This window comes from Hyperolius riggenbachi, chromosome 2, assembly GCF_040937935.1.
Source record: "Hyperolius riggenbachi isolate aHypRig1 chromosome 2, aHypRig1.pri, whole genome shotgun sequence".
In the NCBI taxonomy this organism is placed as follows: domain Eukaryota; kingdom Metazoa; phylum Chordata; class Amphibia; order Anura; family Hyperoliidae; genus Hyperolius; species Hyperolius riggenbachi.
The window spans coordinates 107286708-107310030 of NC_090647.1; the positions used below are offsets into that span (position 1 = coordinate 107286708).

At 44.4% G+C, this 23323-nt stretch overlaps 1 protein-coding gene across 1 annotated transcript; it reads right to left on the reverse strand.

The window, feature by feature from the left end:
• Positions 1-613: 613 nt before the first annotated feature.
• Positions 614-18932, reverse strand: LOC137544008 (homeobox protein Hox-D3-like). Its single transcript, XM_068265075.1, has 2 exons — positions 18442-18932; positions 614-1347 (listed from the first exon to the last, which is right to left on the reverse strand). Exons 1-2 carry the CDS (start codon positions 18851-18853, stop codon positions 614-616), a joined length of 1146 nt encoding a protein of 381 aa, XP_068121176.1. The 5' UTR covers positions 18854-18932.
• Positions 18933-23323: the final 4391 nt, after the last annotated feature.

Genomic DNA, 23323 nt, shown 5'->3' on the forward strand with positions numbered 1-23323 from the left:
GCTGGGAAAATCCAGCCCTCACCTAAAAAAAGAAACAACAAATAAAGTCCAGATCTGTCCTTTAAATCTCTAACAAATAAATTAAACAAGTATAAAAAAAACAAAAGCAACCAAAACAGGCACAAAACAAAGATGTAAACATGTTTAACGTCAACGCATATAAATATAGGTTTCCTTTGTGTCTCTACTTAAAAAAAAGAGTCAGGCTGAGAAAGTACAAAAAACTGCAAGTCGCTCTTACATAAATACAGATTAAAATAGAACTAAATTTTAGGAATGAAATCTGGCGACATTTTAAAGGTCTATTGTAATATTTCTATTAAAAGGGAAAAGTGACTTTTGAGCTTCAGCTCACTTTTTCTGGCACGCAAATCCAGACTTTTTTTGTTATACTATAGGGGGTAACTGACTGTTTTTACTCTAATTGGTTGCTTATGTGGCATTGTCAGCAATCCATGCATAGTCCCATTATTGTGCATAGCTTAGTAAGTACATAAGAGATGTATGGGGGCTGAGGCATGTTGGTGGGTTTATATTATATATAGTTTTTTTCTTGTGTAATGACATAATGGGCCACACTAAATTGCCCTTATGTTTCAAAGAGTAGAGCGTCCTACAGATGTGTCAGCACGGGGGGCTCCTGGGAACACCCCTGAGGCACAGGATGTATGTTTAAGTCTGTGTAGGTGGGATGTGGGTCACATGGCCCTAGATGGTGCTTGCTGGGTGTCTGGGCTGCACAGCTGTAGTCCATGCTATCAGAAGAAGGATGAGGCATGCTGAACATGGAGCAGTTGCCATTGTCCAGGTAGTTTCCTCCAAGGTAGCTCTGGCTTCCCTGCAGAACAGGGCTGTCATAGCGTAGGTCGCTATGCAGGGATGGACGGTCGTAGTCAGAGGCTAAGGACTGGCTCCCGTATCGTTTCTGGGCTGGTGGATTATCAAAGAGAGGCGCTGAGTAAGCAGTCAGGCCATACATGTTCCCAGGGCTCTTGTTGAACTCATTAGTCATGGGCACGTCATAGCCGCTGTCGTCCTCTAGGGGGAGTGCGTTGGGATAAGGCATCAGTGACGGGCTCCTGCTAGGGGACTGGCCCCCGGGAGAGGCTGCTCCACCCTTGCCCTTGTGGTCCTTCTTGTACTTCATTCTCCTGTTCTGGAACCAGATCTTGATCTGTCTCTCTGATAGGTTCAGTAGCTTGGCCATCTCCAGCCTCCTGGGGCGGCACAAGTAGCGATTAAAATGGAATTCTTTCTCCAGTTCCACCAGCTGGGAGTTGGTGTAAGCCGTCCGTGCTCTCTTGGATGCTGAGCCCAGGAAACTATTGTCCAGTGAGCTGTCATCCTCTGAAACACAAAGAGATGGATTACTCCTCACTCATTGATCAGCACTGGAAAACAATGCTTATAGCGCACCATACATTGATTTTCCACCTTCTGCAAAAATATCAGTAACACTCTAGCAGCTCCATCATGTAAGGAAAACATAGTATGCACTACCTGTTGCACCAGGAGGTTGTAGAACCATTGATTTTGGTATGGGGATATAACAGCCCCTATCATGCCCAGGGGGGGCTGGAGTGGGGTTGAGAGCCCCCAGCATTTGGCTATTGAATAGATGGTAAGGGCTAGCTGAGAATAGTTTAGCCTCTAATAAGGTGTGTTGAAGGTTAGATATAGGCGTAGGTAAGGTGCTTTAGAGGTATTGGGTATGGTATGGGGACTTCAGCTGTGGATGTTAAGGTCAGACGGTTAGACTTCAAGGGTTAATATAAGAGGGAAGGTTAGGGCTAGGCATCAGGAAGGGGGTTATTGTTAGGTGAAAGAAGTTAGAGTTAAGGTGGCCATACACTGACAGATTTGCAGCAAATTCAACCGTCAGATAGATATCTGTCAGATACCTGTCAGGTTGAATCTGACAGGAATCTGTATGATGTGTGTGGCATACTAGGAACATTCTGAAATCTATTGGAAATCTATTGAAAATCGATCTAAAGGCATTACTGCACCATTAGATCCAATGAAACTCTATGCGCCATCGATCTGCTGCCAGCAGCAGATCGACCTAGATTTTTCATCCTGTCAGATAGATCAAATCGACCACAAATCGATCGATTGATAGATTTGATAGAATCGATTTTCGACCAATTCCATAGAATCAATCGATCGATGGCTGAAATCGACCAGTGTATGGGCCCCTTTAGGCACCCAGCAGTGTTGTGACTACATAGTGCCATGGAACCCCCCTTTCCTTCTGGAATAAGGAGGACCTTCCAGTCACAGAAGCAGCAATAACAATAACACAGTCGAAAACTATGTCATACACAGAATACCTGAGTCAATGATTGTACTGGGCCATACTTAGTGCCTGTGCCACAATCAGTGGTGCCCAACCCATATTTACTCTTGCCTTTCCCAAGCCCACAAGCCATGTATAGCAGGCTGGACACATTTCTTCCAGTGGTAGAGTCTGTACAGGATGTATGGTGTGATGTTATATTGCCACGCCCCCAGGTGGTGGATCTATGACTATGTGCATGGATCAAGTTCTCTGAAAACAAAACCTATGGCCATCCCACAGATCCTCAGAGCTCCCAGTGCATGCACCAATGTGCTGGGCACCTTATATCAATAGCAGGGGATGGGACAGATAATGTATGTGAAGTCTTTGGATATATTATTATGGGGGTAAGGGGGCTGGTACCTAGTGATGTATCCATTAATGGGGCAAACCTGGACTTAAAGAGGCATTGCAACACTGTACAGTAAAATGTAATATATTATTCAAGATACCTGATTTTACGAAATATCTTGGTTTCATCATTAAAACTACTTGCTATATCTACATGTTGCTGTATATTGATATGTAACCCCATTTTCCCAGTCATGTTTAGCCCAGGCTATAATGTCACAGCATCCTGCCCGAAAGGACTCTGGGAGACCAGGTGTTGTTTTTGCCCACTTAAAGTGGATCCAAGATAAACTTTTACTCATTGCATAATTGTGTTCCTTTCATAAACTTTATAGGACATTCCTCAAGCCAAATACTTTTTTTGTTTTGTTTTAACACTCTAATTCCCTATAAACTAAACAAACCTCGCCCACAGCTCCTCCAGTGCCAAGGCACTTGAGACCCATGCAGCAAGGGCTTATGGGAGCTCAGACTGGGCAGGAGGAGGAGGAGGTTACTAGCCAGAGGTTTCAGAAGCAGAGGGGAGGAGAGGGGGGTGAAGTTTTCACAGGCTGAGGGCTGGAGATGCTATCAGCTTGCCTGTGTGTAATGTGACAAACAGAACATGGTCGCTCTCATTGTATCACAGGAATAAATAATCATAAACCGTTGAAGCTGTTTGCAGCTGCTGTGTAAACTATCTAAACTTTAGATAAGATATATAGACAAGTTACTTGTTATAGTTAGTTTTTCTCCTCGGATCCGCTTTAATACCAAGCAAACATTCCGTAGTGATGCATCTTGCTAGTATAGTTGTGTTGAGTGAACCCGAGCCGAAGCTTCAGTCAAAAAGGAAATATCTAAGCAGAGGGAAGGCTCTGTATCCTACAGAGGCTTCCTGGCTCCTTCTCGCACATGACACTGCTCACTGGGACCCTACAGGGCTCCCATCCGGGTCATGCTCCTCTTGAAGCACAAGCATGGTTGCGCCTGTGCGCACAGGCACAGTACAGCCATGCATGTGCTTAAAGGATACCCAAGATGACATGTGACATGATGAGATAGACATGGGTATGTACAGTGCCTAGCACACAAATAATTATGCTGTGTTCCTTTTTTCTTTCTCTGCCTGAAAGAGTTAAATATCATGTATGTACGTGGCTAACTCAGTCCTGAGTCAGATAGGAAGTGACTGCAGTGTGACCCTCACTGATAAGAAATTCCAACTATAAAACACTTTCCTAGCAGAAAATGGCTTCTGAGAGCAGGAAAGAGATAAAAAGGTTAAACAGTTCATAGATTTTAGCTCTGACATACTTCAATGAATGTGTCATTGCACAACCTGCAGCAAGTGGCACCATACTCATACCTGCAGCACCAAATCCATACCAGAAGTCAGTGGCTTCAAATTCATACCAGGAGTTAGAGGCACCATATCCATACCAGCAGCTATTGGCATTACACACATGCCATCAGCAAGAGACACCATGCCCATACTAGCAGCCAGTAGCATGACCTCCATACTAACAGCAGGTAGCACCATACCCCTACCAGCAGCAACTGGCACAATGCCAAAACCAGCAGCAACTGGCACCATGTCAATACCACCAGCCAGTACTAACATACCCATACCAGCAGCCACTGGCATTACACCCATACCATCAGCAAGTAGAACCATAATCATACCAGCACTCCAGCAGCCACTTGCACCATGCCAAAACCAGCAGCAACTGGCACTATACACATACCAGCAGTCAGTGCTAACATACCCATACTATTAGCCACTGGCATAATACCCATACCATAAGCAAGTAGAACCATACCCATACCAGCAGCCTCTGGCATCATACCTGTACCAGCAGCAAGTGGCACCATACCTGTACCGGCAATCTGTGCCAACATACCCATATCATGGTAAGAGCTGCTTATCAGGCCTGGAAAATTATATACAGAGATCTCCTAAAAATGCAGCAACCGGTTGTTCTGCATCTACAAGGATCTTTCCTGGTAAAATATGCTCCAATGTTTCTGAATCATTCTTTTTATAGATTCATGCCTGTGCATAGATTTAGCTTCATATTACGATATATGCTTATCACTAAATAGGGAATTTCACACTGGCTTATGTTCACTTCAAACATTTCATCAGCTTCACATGGAATTAAACAAAGCAGAATTTTCCCAGGAACTTTATTGGGTGAATTCATCAAAAGCCTAAAAAGCAATCCCTGAAGAGATGTGTTCAGAATTATGCACAATGCATATATAATTATATAATTATGTAATTCTGTGTCTGTCACCCAGTCCTCAGCACAGAACATGTACAGTACATGTATAGTGATGTCATTCTGTGTCTGTCACCCAGTCCTGGGAGGTCACAGAACATGCACAGTACATGTATAGTGATGTCATTCTGTGTCTGTCACCCAGTCCTGTGTCTGTCACCCAGTCCTGGGCACAGAACATGTACAGTACATATATAGTGATGTAATTCTGTGTCTGTCACCCAGTCCTGGGAGGTCACAGAACATGTACAGTACATGTATAGTGATGTCATTCTGTGTCTGTCACCCAGTCCTGTGTCTGTCACCCAGTCCTGGGCACAGAACATGTACAGTACATATATAGTGATGTAATTCTGTGTCTGTCACCCAGTCCTGGGAGGTCACAGAACATGTACAGTACATGTATAGTGATGTCATTCTGTGTCTGTCACCCAGTCCTGTGTCTGTCACCCAGTCCTGGGCACAGAACATGTACAGTACATATATAGTGATGTAATTCTGTGTCTGTCACCTAGTCCTGGGAGGTCACGGAACATGCACAGTACATGTATAGTGATGTCATTCTGTGTCTGTCACCTAGTCCTGGGAGGTCACAGAACATGCACAGTACATGTATAGTGATGTCATTCTGTGTCTGTCACTCAGTCCTGGGCTCAGAACATGTACAGTGCATGTATAGTGATGTCATTCTGTGTCTGTCACCCAGTCCTGGGCACATGCACAGTACATGTATAGTGATGTCATTCTGTGTCTGTCATCCAGTCCTGGGAGGATAGCTCTGGATACCTTTACTGGAGGGACACCTCTGTCCTAATATTGGGGTCACAGCTGGCTGCATAATAGTAGGGGGCACATCTGGTTACCTATTTATATCAGTGGGTTGGGGGGGCACAATTTCACTGTTTGCCATGGGTGCTATATTGCCCGGGTACGCCCCTGAGTGGACTAGCACTTGCAGCACAGAGCCGTTCATCATCAGAAGTGCTCAGAAACCTGAGTACTTTAGAGGAATGTAGAAGATGCAGCCAGGGAGAGATTTGAACGGCGATGGAAGGAGGGGACGCAGAGAGGGAGGGGAAGGCTTTCTACTCTTAGGTGAGTATCTAACTTTTTACTTTTCAGGAGGTCAGGGTCATAACTAAAGGGGAGCATCTGATGTGATTTCAGGGGACCCAGAGGTGTGGGGGCCCCAACTACTAATCTTCCCTTTCTCTGATACCCCAGATCAGGTGTTTTGTGGCTACACTTGTTATGGGTGTGAAGATCCTGATGGCCTCACTTGTTATATGACCCTCGTATGATTAACCCCCACATTGTGAGGATCACCAAGATGAGGCAAGGCAAGGGTTGTGAACATTAAGGGGTCCCATTACAATTTTGCTGGGGGGGCATCATGATTTGCAGTTAAACTCCTGCAGAAGGTTACAGTTCTCCTTTGATAATTTCTGTAATGATCAGCTCAGCTGTCTGCACAGGCAGACAGCTGTTTGACCATTCCTTAAGTCTGAGGGCTGCAGGTCTCTGGAAAAGAGACCTGTCTTCACTTTGCAAGTTTCAGACCTGCTCTGCTGCTGAGGAATTTGCATATACTTGTCATGCAGATTGCCTAGTTGTCTTCTTTGAAGGCTTGCAGTATAAATACCATGTTCTCCCAGAGTCCTTTGCTGGTCATGATGGTTTGTTCCTGCTAACACCAGGAGTGTCAGCCTTGCTATTGTTTGCTAAAGATTATCTTAGAGTATTCCTTGGGACTGCACTAGGCATCCTTTCTAGTGCAGTCAGGTTGTATTATCTGTTTTGCCGTGTTCTGTCTTTCTGTCTCGATTGTCTTGTCGCCAGCGGTGGTCGACAGGAGATCGTTCTGTCTGTCTGGGAGTGTAGGCCAGAGCTGCGGTTGCTACTGGCTGATCCATCTGTTTGGATTGCATTCGCCCTAGTGGTAGTGGCTGTGCTTCCTTCTGTATTCTACCTTGGGGGTGCTACTGGTAGCCCCATCTGTTGTCTGTCTGGATCGCATCCGCTCTAGCGGTAGCAGCGGTGGTTCCTTCTGTGTTCTGTCTTAGGGGTGCTAGCCAGAGCAGCGGTTGCTACTGGTAGTCCCATCTCTCTGTCTTGTCTGGTACGAACGCTTGCTGTAGGCTCGGTGAGGTAACCGTTTAGCAAGCGTTCACGTTCTCTATTTTGTGTTTGTGTTTCATTGGTTAGTTAGGGTGGCACGCTTATCACTGGGCGCCTAACGCGCGGTGATCGTGCTTAAACGCGTTCGCTATTGCGAATGAGTGCGGTGTTCGCATTTAGCTAGCGTTTGTTATTTTCCTTGACGTTCTGATCATTGTTATTGTTATGTCTTTCCTGCTACACTTGTGCTCTGTCTGATCTGGTCTTGTGTCTCTATTGGCAATCGCCACTCTTGCGATTGCGTTCCCACTTCGTTTCCGTTGTTGTGTGTTCACCGTCGCTGTGTGGCGACTGGATTGGTGGACACACATACATTCTATCTCTGTGTTTATTCAGTCTTGTTTCCCTGTTGGCAATCGTCATCTCTTGCGATTGCGTTCTCACTTGGTTTCCGCTGTTGTGTGTTCGCCGTCGCTGGGTGGCGACTAGATTAGTGGACATATTTACATTCCTTCTCTGTGCTTATTCAGTCTTGTGTTGCTGTTAGCAATCGCCATCTCTTGCGATTGCCTTCCCACTTGGTCTTCACTGTTGTGTGTTCATCATCGCTGGGTGGCGACTAGATTGGTGGAAACACATACATCCTGTCTCTGTGCTCTCTCTCTTTAAGGGCTATCTTGCCCTGAATTGCTTCCCCTCGTACAATTCCTATCTGGCATCTGTGGCAGTACAGAGGGATTGTTCCTCTGTTCTCCACAGCTCCATCTGCCGGCAGGAATTCCCCTCTACAGGTGCATAGCACCATTGCTGGGTTTTCTCAGATTATATGCTTGTGGAGGATTTCCGCAGTGTCGGCGCGCATCCTGTGCGCTGACCACGGAAATAATTATACAATCATTACAATTTAATTTTGCATTTAAAGGGGCACTACAGCGAAAAACTGTAAAACTGTGCAAACCTATATAAATAAGTCCATTTTTTCCAGAGTAAAATGAGCCGTAAATTACTTTTCTCCTATGTTGCTTTTACTTACAGTAGGTAGTAGAAATCTGAGAGAAGTGACAGGTTTTGGACTAGTCCATCTCTTCATAGGGGATTCTCAGCAAGGCTTTTATTCTTTATAAAGATTTTCCCTAAAAAGGATTTAATGATGCTGGCCAGCTTTCCTGCTCACTACACAGTTTTTTGGCAGTTGGACAGAGCAACTGCCAATCACTAAGTGCTTTTGAATATAAATATATCCCTGAGAATCTCCTATAAAGAGATGGACGAGTCCAAAACCTGTCACTTCTGTCAGATTTCTACTACCTACTGTAAGTGACAGCAACATAGGAGAAAAGTAATTTATGGCTCATTTTACTCTGGAAAAAATGTACTACTTATTTGTTTGCACATATTTTAAATTTTACAGTTTTTCGCTGTAGTGCCCCTTTAACTGGTATTCAGCTTGAAAATGAGCCCGTTAAAATCAACCGGAAGTGCATTTGATTGGTTCAGTTCCAAGCTGCACACAAGCCAGACTGATTAACTTCTCATTGAACATTTCTAGCAGAGATTACCATATTTTTGGTACTATAAGATGCTCCTGACCATAAGATGCACCCAGGTTTAGAGGAAAAAATATATACTAAACCTGGTGCATCCATGGTGAAGGGGCATCTTGTGGATTATGCCCCCTTTGTACTTCATGCCCCCTTTGTACCTCTTGTGTCTCCCTGTGTCCTCCTCTGTCCCCCTTGTTCCTCCCCATGTGTCTGCCTCTGTCCTCCTGTATGCCCCTATGTGTCCTCCGTTTGTCTCCCTGTCTCCTCCTCTGCATGACCACAGTACAGGTAGTCCATGACATTGCAGCAGGTTGGAAGTTCGTATTGACAGGCTTTCACAAGTCAGGAACTCCCTGCATTTGGACTATTAGATGCAGTGACTTTTTTTCCCCACTTTTGGGGGTGAAAAAGTGAGTCTTATAGTCCAAAAAATATAGTAGATTGTGTGCTCCTTGCAAGACAGGAACATGACTGTCCTGTGTACTCTGTGCTGCAGGGCGGATATCAGCTCAATATAATTACATACTAACAACCATAATTATAATCTCTGGGCAGACTATACTCCAGAGAGCACAGATCCCATGATTAGTAAGAAACACAGGTTGAGCTTTGTAAATCCACATCTGATAATAGAATGGAAAGATCATTTTAACATCATGAAATTTACAAGAAGACCTTTGCAGCAATGATGTGTTTACAGCTTTTTAACAAAGATTGAATTTCATACAAACTCTCATGTGTATTACTGCCTGCCTCTGCTCATCTCTGTTAGTCAGGGCCCTTTACACTTAATGTGTTGGTATGTGTTCCGTTTTTTCTCCATAGCAGTGCATTGTGAAAAAGCTTTAGTTTGTTAGTGTATAGTGTGAAAGAGGCCATAGGGAAACACATGAACACTGGACTGTTCATCGTTTGTACTTTCAGTTACAACTGACAGCAAATGATATAGTGTAAAAGGACCCTACATGGACAGTGGACTGCACATCAATTGTTCACTCAGACCTTGTTCACATTGGTCAGTTGAGTTAGAGTGACCAGATTTTTGTGGGTCCAACCTGGGACAGGGGGGGGGGGGGCGGCGCGCTCAGCGCACCGCGGCGAAAAGTGGGGAGGACTGAGGAGCGCGCAGCGATAAAGACGGTGGGGGGCTGCGCTGCGGTGAAAAATGGGCATGACCATGACATTGTATGGGCGGAGCTAACGTAATGATGTAACAGCGAGGCATAAGAAAGCAGTGTTTACGCCATGATGTGGACAAACGAGACTTTGCATCATGGGTGTGCAGAAACTGTGTGATGCTAATAGTATACCGTAACCACAAAGCAGCAAACATAGCCACCTATGACCATTAAATAATAAATGCAGTAACAGTTAACCCGGACACCAGAAAATAAACGCAATGGGCAACATGTCAGCACAAAATAAAACGCAATTCGGGCAACATGTCAGTATAAAATAAATGCAATGCAGGCAACATGTCAGTACAAAATAAATGCAATGCGGGCAAACATGTCAGTACAAAATAAACGCAATGAGGGCAAACATGTCAGTACAAAATAAACGCAATGCGGGCAACATGTCAGTACAAAATAAACGCAATGCGGGCAACATGTCAGTACAGAATAAACGCAATGTGGGCAAACATTTCACCAGAAAATTAATGCAATGCGGGCAAACATTTCACCAGAAAATTACTACAATGCGGGCAAACATTTCACCAGAAAATTAACGCAATGCGGGCAAACATTTCACCAGAAAAGAAACGCAATGCGGGCAAACATTTCACCAGAAAAGAAACGCAATGTGGGCAAACATTTCACCAGAAAATAAACGCAATGCGGGCAAACATTTCACCAAAAAAGAAACGCAATGCGGGCAAACATTTCACTAGAAAGTAAATGCAATGCGGGCAAACATTTCACCAGAAAAGAAACGCAATGCGGGCAAACATTTCACCAGAAAATTTACGCAATGCGGGCAAACATTTCACCAGAAAAGAAACGCAATGCGGGCAAACATTTCACCAGAAAATTAATGCAATGCGGGCAAACATTTCACCAGAAAAGAAATGCAATGCGGGCAAACATTTCACCAGAAAATTAATGCAATGCGGGCAAACATTTCACCAGAAAATAAACGCAATGCGGGCAAACATTTCACTAGAAAGTAAACGCAATGCGGGCAAACATTTCACCAGAGAAGAAACGCAATGCGGGCAAACACTTCACCAGAAAAGAAACGCAATGCGGGCAAACATTTCACCAGAAAAGAAACACAATGCGGGCAAACATTTCACCAGAAAAGAAACGCAATGCGGGCAAACATTTCGCCAGAAAAGAAACGCAATGCGGGCAAACATTTCACCTGGAAAAGAAAGCATTTACTCACCTGGCAGAAGTCTCCGGCCTCTGGCGCGCTGCTCCCGGGACCACATTCCTCCTGCGCTGACAGGGCTACGGCAAGATGGCGCCCGAAGCCCTGTACTGGAGACACAAGTAGTCTCCAGTACAGGGCTTTGGCAGCCATCTTGCCGTAGCCCTGCTCGCCTGCCGGTGTTGGAACAGACACCGGAAGAAGGAGGCTGGAGCGGGGCTGTGGGCAATGAACTATAGACGCCGCTGCCAGTTCATGAGGATAGAGTGACCAGAGTCCCGAGGCCGGGACGTCCCGCTGCTGAAAGCACTACGTTTCCCGGGACCTCATGCAGCCTGGGACAGCGGACCTCGAATCCGGGATGTCTGGTCACTCTAGTTGAGTTGCAGAATAATTCTGCATGTCAACTCACTGCCCATACAATCCTATGGGCCTGTTTACAATACTGTGTTGTAACTGATCACATTCTAACTTGATGCAGGCTTCGTATTAAAGTATATGTCCAATCTCTATTGCAGTTCACACTCATTAAAATACATTATTACGCATACTTTATGCAACTGACCCCCGTGAACCTGGCCAAATACAATGATAGCCCTATGGGGCAATGCATTGCAACAGGTTCTGTTAGGAGAACACAGTGGATGCTGTCAGGGGTCTAGTCCTGGGAAAAGAAGTGAGTGGACTCACTTGGAGAACCCCTGTGTCAAAAAATGGGCATGGTCAAGCACACTGTGGGCGTGGTCATGGGTGGGGCCAAATATACATGACCTTAGCAGTGATGTAAAAGGTCTGCTGAGGAAGTTTGAGCTTTGCCGTAGTGCATCCCCCAAAAGTAGATGTAATCTGACAGCATTTCACCAAAAAGACACATAATCTGGTAGAAGTTCCTCCAAAATACAGATAATATGGAAGTGGTCCCCCCAAAATAGACAATTAATGTGGCAGCAGCAGTTCCACCAACATACACATAAATTGGAAGCAGTTCCCCAAAATACGCGAAACCTGGCAGCGGATCACCCAAAATACACGTAACACCCAAACATACACAATCTGGCAGCAGTTCCCCAAAATACTCATAATCTGGCAGCAGCTGTTCCCCTAACATACACATAATCTGGCAGCTGTTCCCCAAAATACATAACAGCGGTTCCACAAAAATGCAGATAATCTGACAGCAGTTCCCCCAAAATAGGTACCCCCAGGTAGCCAGGTCTATAGGTGTCCCCAGTATAAATAGCCATGAGTATAGTAGTCCCCAGTATATGTAGCCAGAGGTATAGTTGCCTAGTATATGTAGGCAGGGGTATATGTGCCCAGTATATGTAGCCAGCAGGGATGGTCGTAGTCAGCCAACTTCGCTACGCCGGAAATACGCGTAGTTTTACGCAGTTACGCTTCATAAACAAATATTCGCTTCGTATGCATTTCGTAGAATACGCATTAAAATACGCAATTACGCGTAGTGCGAAGCGTATTGTATGCGGATACTTATGCCCGTATGCAGAAAATCGTACGCATTAATTTCTTTATAAATACATATACGGGGAACCCTTTTATGCGTACATTCCCCTTTCCAATGCGTAAATTTGTATGCATACAATCGCATGCGGAAAATTAGATGCGAGTAACGCATTCGTAGTTCACTATGCAATACACATGTTAACTACGCATAGTGGGCGTAAGCTACGCGTAGCGGTACTTCGCTACGCGTAAATTCGTAAGCGTAGTTTTGAAACTTCGCCTATGAACTACGATGCGTAGATGCGAACTACGATGTGTAAATTCGCACTGGCGTAGTTTCTGCTCATCCCTGGTAGCCAGGGGTATATGTGCCCAATATATATAGCCAGGGGTATATGTGCCCAGTATATGTAGCTACAGGTATATGTGCCCAGTATATGTAGCCAGGGGTATATGTGCCCAGTATATATAGCCAGGGGTATATGTGCCCAGTATATATAGCCAGTGGGATATGTGCCCAGTATATATAGGCAGAGGTATATGTGCCCAGTATATGTAGCCAGTGGGATATGTCCCCAGTATATGTAGTCAGGGGTATATGTGCCCAGTATATATAGCCAGGGGTATATGTGGCCAGTATATATAGGCAGGGGTATATGTGCCCAGTATATATAGCCAGTGGGATATGTGCCCAGTATATATAGGCAGAGGTATATTTGCCCAGTATATGTAGCCAGTGGGATATGTGCCCAGTATATGTAGGCAGGGGTATATGTCCCCAGTATATGTAGCCAGGGGTATATATGCCCAGTATATGTAGCCAGGGGTATATGTGCCCAGTATATGTAGGCAGGGGTATATGTCCCCAGTATATGTAGGCAGGGGTATATGTGCCCAGTATATGTAGTCAGGGGTATATGTGCCCAGTATATGTAGCCAGGGGTATATGTGCCCAGTATATGTTGCCAGGGGTATATGTGCCCAGTATATGTAGCCAGGGGTATATGTGCCCAGTATATGTAGTCAGGGGTATAGTAGTCCCCAGTATATGTAGCCAGGGGTATATGTGCCCAGTATATGTAACCAGGGGTATACATGCCCAGTATATGTAGCCAGGGGTATAGTAGTCCCCAGTATATGTAGCCAGGGGTATATGTGCCCAGTATATGTAGGCAGGGGTATATGTGCCCAGGTAGCCAGGTGTGCCCCCAGCAGGAGGGGAGCAGCGCAGAGAAGGAGAGCTATGGGGACAGCGGGGAAGGGTGGACATCTCCCCCCCCCCCCTTCCCTCACCTTCGTGCTCCCCTTCCTGCCTCTCCCCTCCGGTGTTTTGAAATGTCGGGCCGACGGCTAAAGTGGGCGGAGACTTACCGCGTTCCAGCCGCAAGGGACGCTCCGCTCTGTGTGCGGCTAGTCTGCTCTTCTAGCCGCACACAAAGCGGAGCGTCCCTTGCGGCTGGAAGAAGGCGGAAAGTCTCCGCCCACTTTAGCCGCTGGCCCGACATTTCAAAACACCGGAGGGGAGAGGCAGGAAGGGGAGCACGAAGGTGAGGGAAGGGGTGGGAGATGTCCGCCCATCCCCGCTGTCCCCATAGCTCTCCTTCTCTGCGCTGCTCCCCTCCACACAAGCCAGGGTGAACGGCGTCCGCGCTGAAGAGAAAGTGGGTGGACGCCGTTCACCCGCGTCCACACAAGACTCGACCCCTAGATGCTGTGCATCTACAGCAGGGGTCAGGAACCTTTTTTGCTGAAAGAGCCATAAACGCCACATATTTTAAAATGTATTTCCGTGAGAGCCATACAATATGTTTCAAACTGGGACAGTGCGCATGCACAGCAGAGGGCTCATGTCCCTGTTGCCATGGTGATGTGTAGACAGTTGATCCGCTGGGCAGTGGAAGTGTCAGACACGTCTTCAGCTTCTCTTGGGTTTTAGCAACATCAGCAATTTCCCCCGAGAGCCAGACAGGAGAAATACCGAGTAAGGGCTGGAACCCACAGGAGCGCTTTTGGCAGCGTTTTAGCAGCGCTGCGATACGCTAGCACTTTGCCAAAACGCTGGGCTAATGTTAATGGATGGGACAACTTCCACAGGAGCGTTTGCGTTTCCCTGAAACGCAAACGCAGGACCTGCAGCATTTTGGGAGCGTTAGCGCTTCAAAGTATTGAAACGCTAGCGGAAACGCTCAGCAAAACCTAAACTGAGCGGTTTTGCTAGCGTTTTGCGGTTCAACACACTGTAACAAAATGAAAAATAATTCACAGGACCAATCAGGATAAAAACGCGAAACGCAAAACGCTACGCAACCGCTGAGCAAACAAATACAATGTTGCAAAATGTGACCGAAAACGCGCATGAATCCGCTTGCAAACCGCTCAGACAAAACGCTAGCGGTAGCGTTTCGCGTTTGCTGATTTCAGTGGGTTCCAGGCCTAACAACTTGTACAATTAGCTAGCTGACTTGGGGGTTGATTCACTTTGTAGGACGAGAGTTTTGCACTTTGGCCCAATAAGCTGCCTGTCAAGTAAATTTGGCAGCCTCCATAAAACTCTCACCTCGAGTTCACTTTAGTGATTCCACTTTTCTAAACCGTTGCAGTGCAACTGAAAAATAGTCACATCCCAAGATTCTCATCATAGCATGAAAGGAGCCTTAAAGGGAACCTTAACTGAGAGGGATATGAATGTTTCCTTTTAAACAATACCAGTTGGCTGGCAGTCTTGCTGATCTTGGGCAGCGTGGTGGCGTAGTGGTTAGCGCTCTCGCCTTGCAGCGTTTGGTCCCTGGTTCAAATCCCAGCCAGGTCAACATCTGCAAGGAGTTTGTATGTTCTCCATGTGTCTGCGTGGGTTTCCTCCGGGTACTCCTGTTTCCTCCCACATCCCAAAAACATACAGATAAGTTAATTGGCTTCACCCTAAACTTGGCCCTAGACTACGATACATGCACTACACCATACATACATAGACATAAGACTATCGTAGGGATTAGATTGTGAGCTCCTCAGAGGGACAGTTAAGTGACAAGACAATATACTCTGTACAGTGCTGTGGAAGATGTCGGCGCTATATAAATACTAAATAATAATCTGTTTGCCTGCAGTAGTTTCTGAATCACACAAACATGCAGCTAATCCAGTCTGATTTCAGTCAGAGCACCTGATCTGCATGCTTGTTGAGGGGCTGTAGCTGAAAGTATTAGAGGCACAGGATCAGCAGGAGAGTCAAGCAACTGGCATTATTTTAAAAGGAAAAATACATATCCTTCTCAATTTAGGTTTCCTTTAAAGGACAACTGTAGTGAGAGGTATATGGAGGAGGCCATATTTATTTCCTTTTAAGCAATACCAGTTACCTGGCAGCCATGTTTGTCTATTTGCCAGCAGTAGTTTCTGAATCACACCAGAAACATGCATGCAGCTAATCTTGTCAGATCTGACAATAATATCAGAAACACCTAACCTGCTGCATGCTTGTTCACGGTCAATGGCTAAAGGTATTCGAGGGTGAGGCAAAGGATCAGCAGGATAACCAGGCAACTAGTATTGCTTAAAAGGAAGTAAAAAATATGTCTGCCTTCAAATACCTCTCACTACAGTTTATTTATTTATTATTTATTTATTGTATTTACAAAGCGCCAACATGTTACGCAGCGCTGGACATTAATTTAGGTTACAGACAATATTTAGGGGTGACATACAGCAATATGACAATACAGGAATACAAGAAAACCAGATCACACAGCACAATATGAGTACCAGGCAATGCTTAGTCAGTCACTGGATAGAGCACGGAGATTAGGCAAGTTAGGTTCACTCAAATGCATAGCATGGGTTCACAGTAATGGAGGTGCATGATCAGGTAGGACACAAAAGGAGGGGGACCCTGCCCAAAGGCTTACAATCTAGAGGGAGAGGTAAGGACATGAAAGGTAGGGACCAGAGTTCAGCTGCGGGTTGTCCTTTAATCACCCCTTTCAGGATGTCAAAACTGAGTCCTGCTAACTTGTCAGAAGTTAGATACTGTATGTAGTTTAGATGTGTAACCGGAAGTTTTGGTACTCTGTTATCCTTCACATTCCTGCAATCACAGCCTCATCAGTAATGTTACTCTACTGTATGCAGTGCACTGGAAAATCTTCCTCAATACCTGTTCCCAGTACATATTCATCTGCTCAAGCAAGGTAACTACAAGTTAAGTTTTACTTCCTTTAACCAGAGTAGATCTTAGCTGGTATGTGGGGTGATGACAGTGACTGAACTTATAAGAGCCCCTAAGGGACCTACCTGGTGGTGGAGATCAGAAACAACATTTGTCCTCACATCAGCGGGACAAGAGGCAAATGCTGGGGAAGGGATAACCCTCCTGTCCTGTGTGTTTTGTAGCAAGCTTATGTGTTTAGCACATTGATAAGAAAAGTGTGGAATTCTGATGCTACAAGTGGAGATGTCAGAAATCAGGGCAAGTCTGTTAGTTGTGGGAACTTCTAGTGTTCTAGAACATAGAATTCACAGTTACTATTTAAAGGACAACTGTAAAGAGAGCGAGGTATATGGAGGCTGCCATATTGATTTCCTTCTTAGCAATACTTGTTGCCTGGCTATTCTGTTGATCCTCTGCCTCTGATACTTTTAGCCATAGACCCTGAACAAGCATGCAGCAAATCAGACAAGATTAGCTGCACGCTTGTTTCTGGTGCTATTCAGACAACACTGCAGCCAAATAGATCAGCAAGGCTGCCAGGCAACTGGTATTATTTAAAAGGAAACAAATATAGCAGCCTCCATAATTTCTCACTACATATAGACGTGTATTTCCCTAGTCTTTTTGCAATGTATATATTTTATACAATTTCTTTCCATTACTGTCTACAGCTAGATAAGAATTTCCTAAACTATACAATTGTATTATAACTATACTTATATATAATTATATATAACTATTACAATTATAACTATACTATAAATTGCTCATCACTGCAACCTTAATAACTGTGTGCATTCTGTTTGGAGTACTGTTGCCATAAGATTGTCCAATAAATGCCATTCTTGCTGGAGAAGTAGTAAGAGAACTGTGTTTTTTCAGGTGCATTAAAATCAAAGTAATCAAGCTGAAATGAAGTTTGCCATTATTTCTTACAACTTTCTGAACTTAATTAAAAACACATGAAGTTATTTTCTGAACAAAAGTTGGCTTTAGCAGTAACAAAATATACAGATATCCTCTGAATTAGTTAAAATGGACCTGAACTCTTGCACAGTACACAAGGAAAACAGAGAGAAATGCATCCTGTGTAATTAGAGCCTGTCAAATACCCTCCCTCATCTTCAAGTAATCACAAGTGTAATTTGATCTCTTAGCTGTGTCAGCACAGAAATTCGGCAGTCCTTGGCAGACACAGCTAATCTGTAAACAAAGGATGGTAACCCTTTGTGTGCTTCCAGGAAAGCAAGAAGTAGGAACACAGGTGTATTGCAGGAGTTCTGTAAACTGTAACAAAGAAATGTTTTTCTTTAAAGGTTAATATGCTGTTGTGTATCTTTTAGAGCAGAGAGGAAGCTCTGAGTTCTGAGACTGCTTTATTGTGTAACTCTCACATTTAGATGTATAAATCAGCACAGATCCCCAAACATGCCCATCCTCCACACACCTACACCCCATAATGCCTGAACCTCATTACAGGGATACACACACTATAACATGCTAGCAGATTAGGACGCTAACCCTTTGTTCTCCTTTCTACATTTCTGGCTGCATTTTTATATGGAGTGATGAGAATAAATCCGTTATAACAGAAATGCCAGTTAGTTAAAGGAATATTGCGTGTCTGCCCATCCCTGCTGGCTCTTTCCTCCCCGGCTGTGTGTTGTGGCCCCGAGCTACACTGTGAAATGCCTGTGTGTAATTAGTGTGTTTGCAGTGTACATATCCCAGGTAGACATATGGGAAGAGAGGAGGGGTGGGAGAGGGGCTCAGTATGTTTACCTGCAGGGGGAGGGGCCTGCTTCTTCTGCTTGGAGTTCTGACGCGTTTCTTTCATCCAGGGGAAGATCTGTTTGGGTAAGTTGTTGCTCTTGCCGCTTTTCTTGGTGCCCCCAGTGACGTCATCAGGCTCTGGTCCATGGCTCGCCTTGCAGCTCTGGGGCGCTCCGGGTTTGGGGGTAGGGGATGCTGAGCTGGGGGACTTGGGCTGCTGGGCTTCTTCTGGGACATCAGAGAGGTGAAAGTTAAGTTGGTCTTTGTTGCCGGTGGAGCTGGAGGGGGTGCTCTCTGGCTGCAGGCAGTAGGAAGGCTCATACTCCTGCTCGCTGCCATAAGTTGAGTGCCCAAGGTAGCCCATGCCATTGGTCTCCTGGAAGAAGGAGCCCGAGTTGTCGTAGTAAAGAGACTTTTGCATCTTTGTCGGCTGCTTCTCCCAAGTAGTCTTTCTTTATCACAAAGGGAGAGGTGACACTGAGCGATTAGTGATCAGATATCAGTGATCACCCCTGAGTGACCCAGGCTGTATCTCACACAGGTCAGATAATCATGTGGCATCCTAGCTCTGCTCCATCCAGGCCATCATGTCTTCCTACAGCCAAAACACGCTGAAAAGAGGCCTCAAACCTGCTGACACACAGAAAAAAAAGTCAGAGCCAGGAACAAATAAATGAAATGGAGGATATGGGGCATAAAAAGCCTGTGGAACCACCTTCTGACGTCAGCTGACGTTGCACCTACACATTGCACATTTTGGCTACTTTAAATAAATGTCTTTTTCGTTCAAGCTCTGTAGTAACAAAGCCGCCCTGGGTATGAAGACAGGTTTATTCCCCCCTAACCTGATCCTCTGTGGTAGGTCTTAAATATCGTTCTGCTTGTACAGTTTTAAAGCTGTCTCTTTAAATGTCTCCTGGGTGGGTATAGAGAGAGGAAGGGAAGGGAAAAGGGACTTCTCTAAAATCTATATATTACTTTTGAAGTCTTTCCCTTCAGATTTGTCATTGTAGAACGCCTGTTCCCTGCTGTAGACACACCAGCATTCGTCAGCGTTTATCACTGTAGCATTTCATATTTTCTTGTTATTGCAACAAGCCATGAAGTTAAAAAAACCAAAAAGCTAAAAGTTTATATTCTTATTTTAAAAACTATATTCTTATTCATTAAAAAGTGACTCTTTAAGGGCGATACATTAGTACAATAGTTTTAGCATTGCATATTTACATGGATTTTTTTTCTTCTTCGAATACAAAAAAAAAAAAATCACAGAATTCCATAGAGGATCAAACAAAGGCGATGTGGGGCTAATTAACATACAAAGAACACGCAGCTGAAACAAAGGCTTCGGCTATTTCAGCAAAAAACAATTTCATATTGCAAAAAAATAACTTTTTAAATGAGCATAAAAATATACCCAAAAAGTTACAAACACGTGTAAAGTGGAAAGCTATATGCCTCAATACACTTTCCAGGGGTTTAAAAGATATAATAAAATCCAATGTCCATTGCCAGTGTCCTGTGGGGGCTGAGGGCGGTGAAATAACCTTATAATTGTTATTTTGTTGCTTGTTTTGTAGAGATTTGCGATGTATATCTCCAGTAATATCCAAAACTAAATTTGTGTTACAATGTTGAAGCCCGCTGGATAGATAATTGCGCACACTCCCAACTGGTTTCAACATTTATTACTAAGTGGACACAATTAACACCATCATCAAAACAAGAAGGTAGCTGATATTTCCTGCCCCATAATCTCAGATGTGGAAATGTAGAGTGACACCTTAACTGCCCCCTGGTCTTATAAAAGCCATTTTATATCACAACATAGGATCTGTAGTTTATAAAGCCTATATCTCAGCATCGTTGTATAATGTGTAAAATGACAGATGAAATCTCTGACAGGCCGGATTTATGCACTGGAAGTGCCGTAGGAAGTTATAAAAATGATTAACAGTAATGAGATGACGGCTTATATCTGGGAGACTATACTTTGATGTTGCCTGTGTGTTTTCCACGTGATTGCTTCGCGGAAAGGTTAACCTCCTGCTTGTGGTATAAACACTGCAGCCCCTACCTGGCATGATGGATGGACTTAGGAAAAGGTGAACAATACTTATCATTTGATCTGGCTTCCCAGCACTTCTGCAGAGATCTCTCCCAACACACAAATCACAGCCACCAACAACACTAGCTAATAATGCCTGGATAGTAGATGGGTCGGGGGACTCGGGAATCTCTGCATTGTGTGGATATGCATGTGAAAATTATATATATAAATACCATTATTTTATTGTAATTATTTATTCCTTGATTACATATCCTTAAATATATCGTTCTAAGTAATCTCAATTACACTGTATTTTTTGTTTATTATTGGCTGTTTTTGTACTTATTTAAAACCTTTTGATTGCGTGCTTTCCCATAAAGTTTAGGAGGTTTAGAGACACATTTAGCACCAATGTTATTTTGTGATTTGTATTTATTTACTTTTTTTAACTTCATTGGCTAGAGTTGTATTTTGTGTATTCCACTGATAGTTGCCAGCAGTTGCCCCATCAGAGTGAGTCCTGGGCCGGGGCAGGCCCAGTATAGCGATCTATGGGCTCTGGTGTCCCCCTCTCTCTCTCTCTCTCTCTGGGAAGGGGGCCTCACTGTCTATATAAGCCCTGACTCTCAGCTGCATTGCACATTCCCCTCATATTTACCGTTCAGACTCTCTCCAACATTTCCAACTGTTTACAGAGGACTCAGGAATGTAACTCACATGGAGCCAAAGGCAATAATAACACTGAAGTGTTCTACTTGGCCGAGTTCCCCCAGCCAGTCAGTAGAAGGACTTGTCCTGTACATTTCTGGCCTTCCACCCCCCCAGAACTTCAGCCCTTGTTCTCAACAGGTACCCGCCATGGCAGAGGGCCATTGTTGTAGTAGGCCATAGCACCCCTCCGTTGTGATAGAGAAACCCCCCCTTATCAGGACTATTCTATCTATAAACAGCAGACACCCCCTTCCCATAATAGTGCTATATCCATCCTTGTGCAATAATATCACACGTGCCGTATATTATATTGAAATTGCTGTTTATTTAATAGCCAGAGCTGCAAGCCCCTCTATAAATATGATTTGCAGGAACCTCATTTGATTGATTTCACAGCGGCCTCAGAATGTGTGCACAGCATTTATCACAGGCATGTTATCATTTAGCTGCACCTTCCAAAAAACCCACAGTAAATACAAAATGTATGGGTGGCTTTAACTGGAAACTGCAAAAAAAAGGACTAATTTATTTTACCTGCCCTATTTAAATGAGAATTAGGGATCTTTTCCGCCAATGAGAAGCAGGGGGAAATAATCTGGGGGTGCTTTGGCCGTACACCGGGACCAGGTCGTGAAATTAATAGCATCATTTATTTTGGACTGAACAGCATTTGTTTGATAATAGACAAGAGGGGGGGGGGGGGGGCTGTGTTGTCTATCGCAATATTTTATTTATTAATATTATTATTATTTCATAAAGCACATAGCTGAATAAGCAATGTATAAACATATACTACATATATATAGATGTATATAATATATCCTAAGGATACGGTCCAGCCTCTGATACTGTCACTGGTGTCATTATAAATTAACCCTTCACTATATGACTGCTTGAAGGTCGTAGTGGGGATCCTATAAGTATCCCCATCGTGGAAATCTATCTATCTCTGTATCTGCATATATACAAGTGTGCAGGCAGCAGAGAGTTTAAGAGGGAAGGGATTTTAATGGCAGCCGTGGTAGTGTGAAGTCAGCCCCATCTCCTAGCCTTCAGCAGTAGCAAATTCATGTGAACTCTGTTTGAACCAAGAATCAGACTATAAATCATGTATACAAAAGCCTGCTGTTTGCTTGGAGTGAAAATTTCTTACCTTTAACACTTTCATAGGCGAGGAGGGAGCAGTAGAGCAGGCGGCAGAGTATAGCCAGGCAGTGAATCAGAGGGCTGAGCACACGGATGTTGGGGAGGCGTTTGTCAAGGCAATTCTGGAGGGCCCTTTTTGGGGCGGGTGGGGGTGGAAAGAGAGAGAGGCAGAGAAGTGGTGCTGTTGTGGGGGTATTGCCAATGCCGATTATGATTGTTTAGTGATCTTTAAGAGGGGCTGTCAAGCTCTGAACCTATCCCTGCGTCACTGCAGCCACACATACAATCACTGGCACACATTTGCATTGATTACTGGAAAAGGGGAATGGGCGTTATAATGGAAGCCTTTAAAAAAAAGAGAGAGAGAGAAAAGAAAAAAAAATGCTGATCAATAAAGAAAAATAAACAGATAAGCAGGAAAAAAATGTAAAGTAGCTGACATGTTAATATATGCATTTATTTAAATATTTGACTATTAATCAGGGCTTCTGGTCATTCATTAGGACTGGCAAGAAGCATTATTTGGGGGTATCTGGCTTTATGATGGACTCAGGTAATGTGTGAGTGAGGGAAACACGTTATTGCCAGGAAGCACTGCTCGACCCCTGATCTTGCACCCCTCACTCCCCCCCCTTTTTTCGGCTGCACCCCGCAATTTATCACATCCCCCCCCCCCCCCCCCCCCCCCCATCAGTTTCACACGCTCCCTGCTCTCGGCAGCTTATCCGACACATCAAGGCGCTTAACACGGATCTTCACTGCGGAAAACTTTCCCTGACCCCCCCAAACCAGATTTATGACTTTTATGCAAACAAGCCCAGACTTAAAATTAACACAATGGCTGCAGTTTAAAGAGCAGGGGAGAAGAAAAAGGGAGGGTCTCTCTTGCTCAGCTTATTTCATAGGAGGAATGGGGGGGGGGGGGGGGGGGGAGGAAAAAAAAAATCAAATGATAAATTTGTTTGATGTTAATTCACAATTTTT

What these genes read in the sequence shown, in the direction of transcription:
- LOC137544008 (XM_068265075.1), bottom strand. Translation starts at nt 18,853, where the DNA reads ATGCAAAAGTCTCTTTACTACGACAACTCGGGCTCCTTCTTCCAGGAG. An exon ending in GCAGGCCCCTCCCCCTGCAG is followed by an intron (nt 1,348 to 18,441) that starts GTAAACATACTG and finishes TTTGTGTTTCAG; the next exon opens with AGGATGACAGCTCACTGGAC.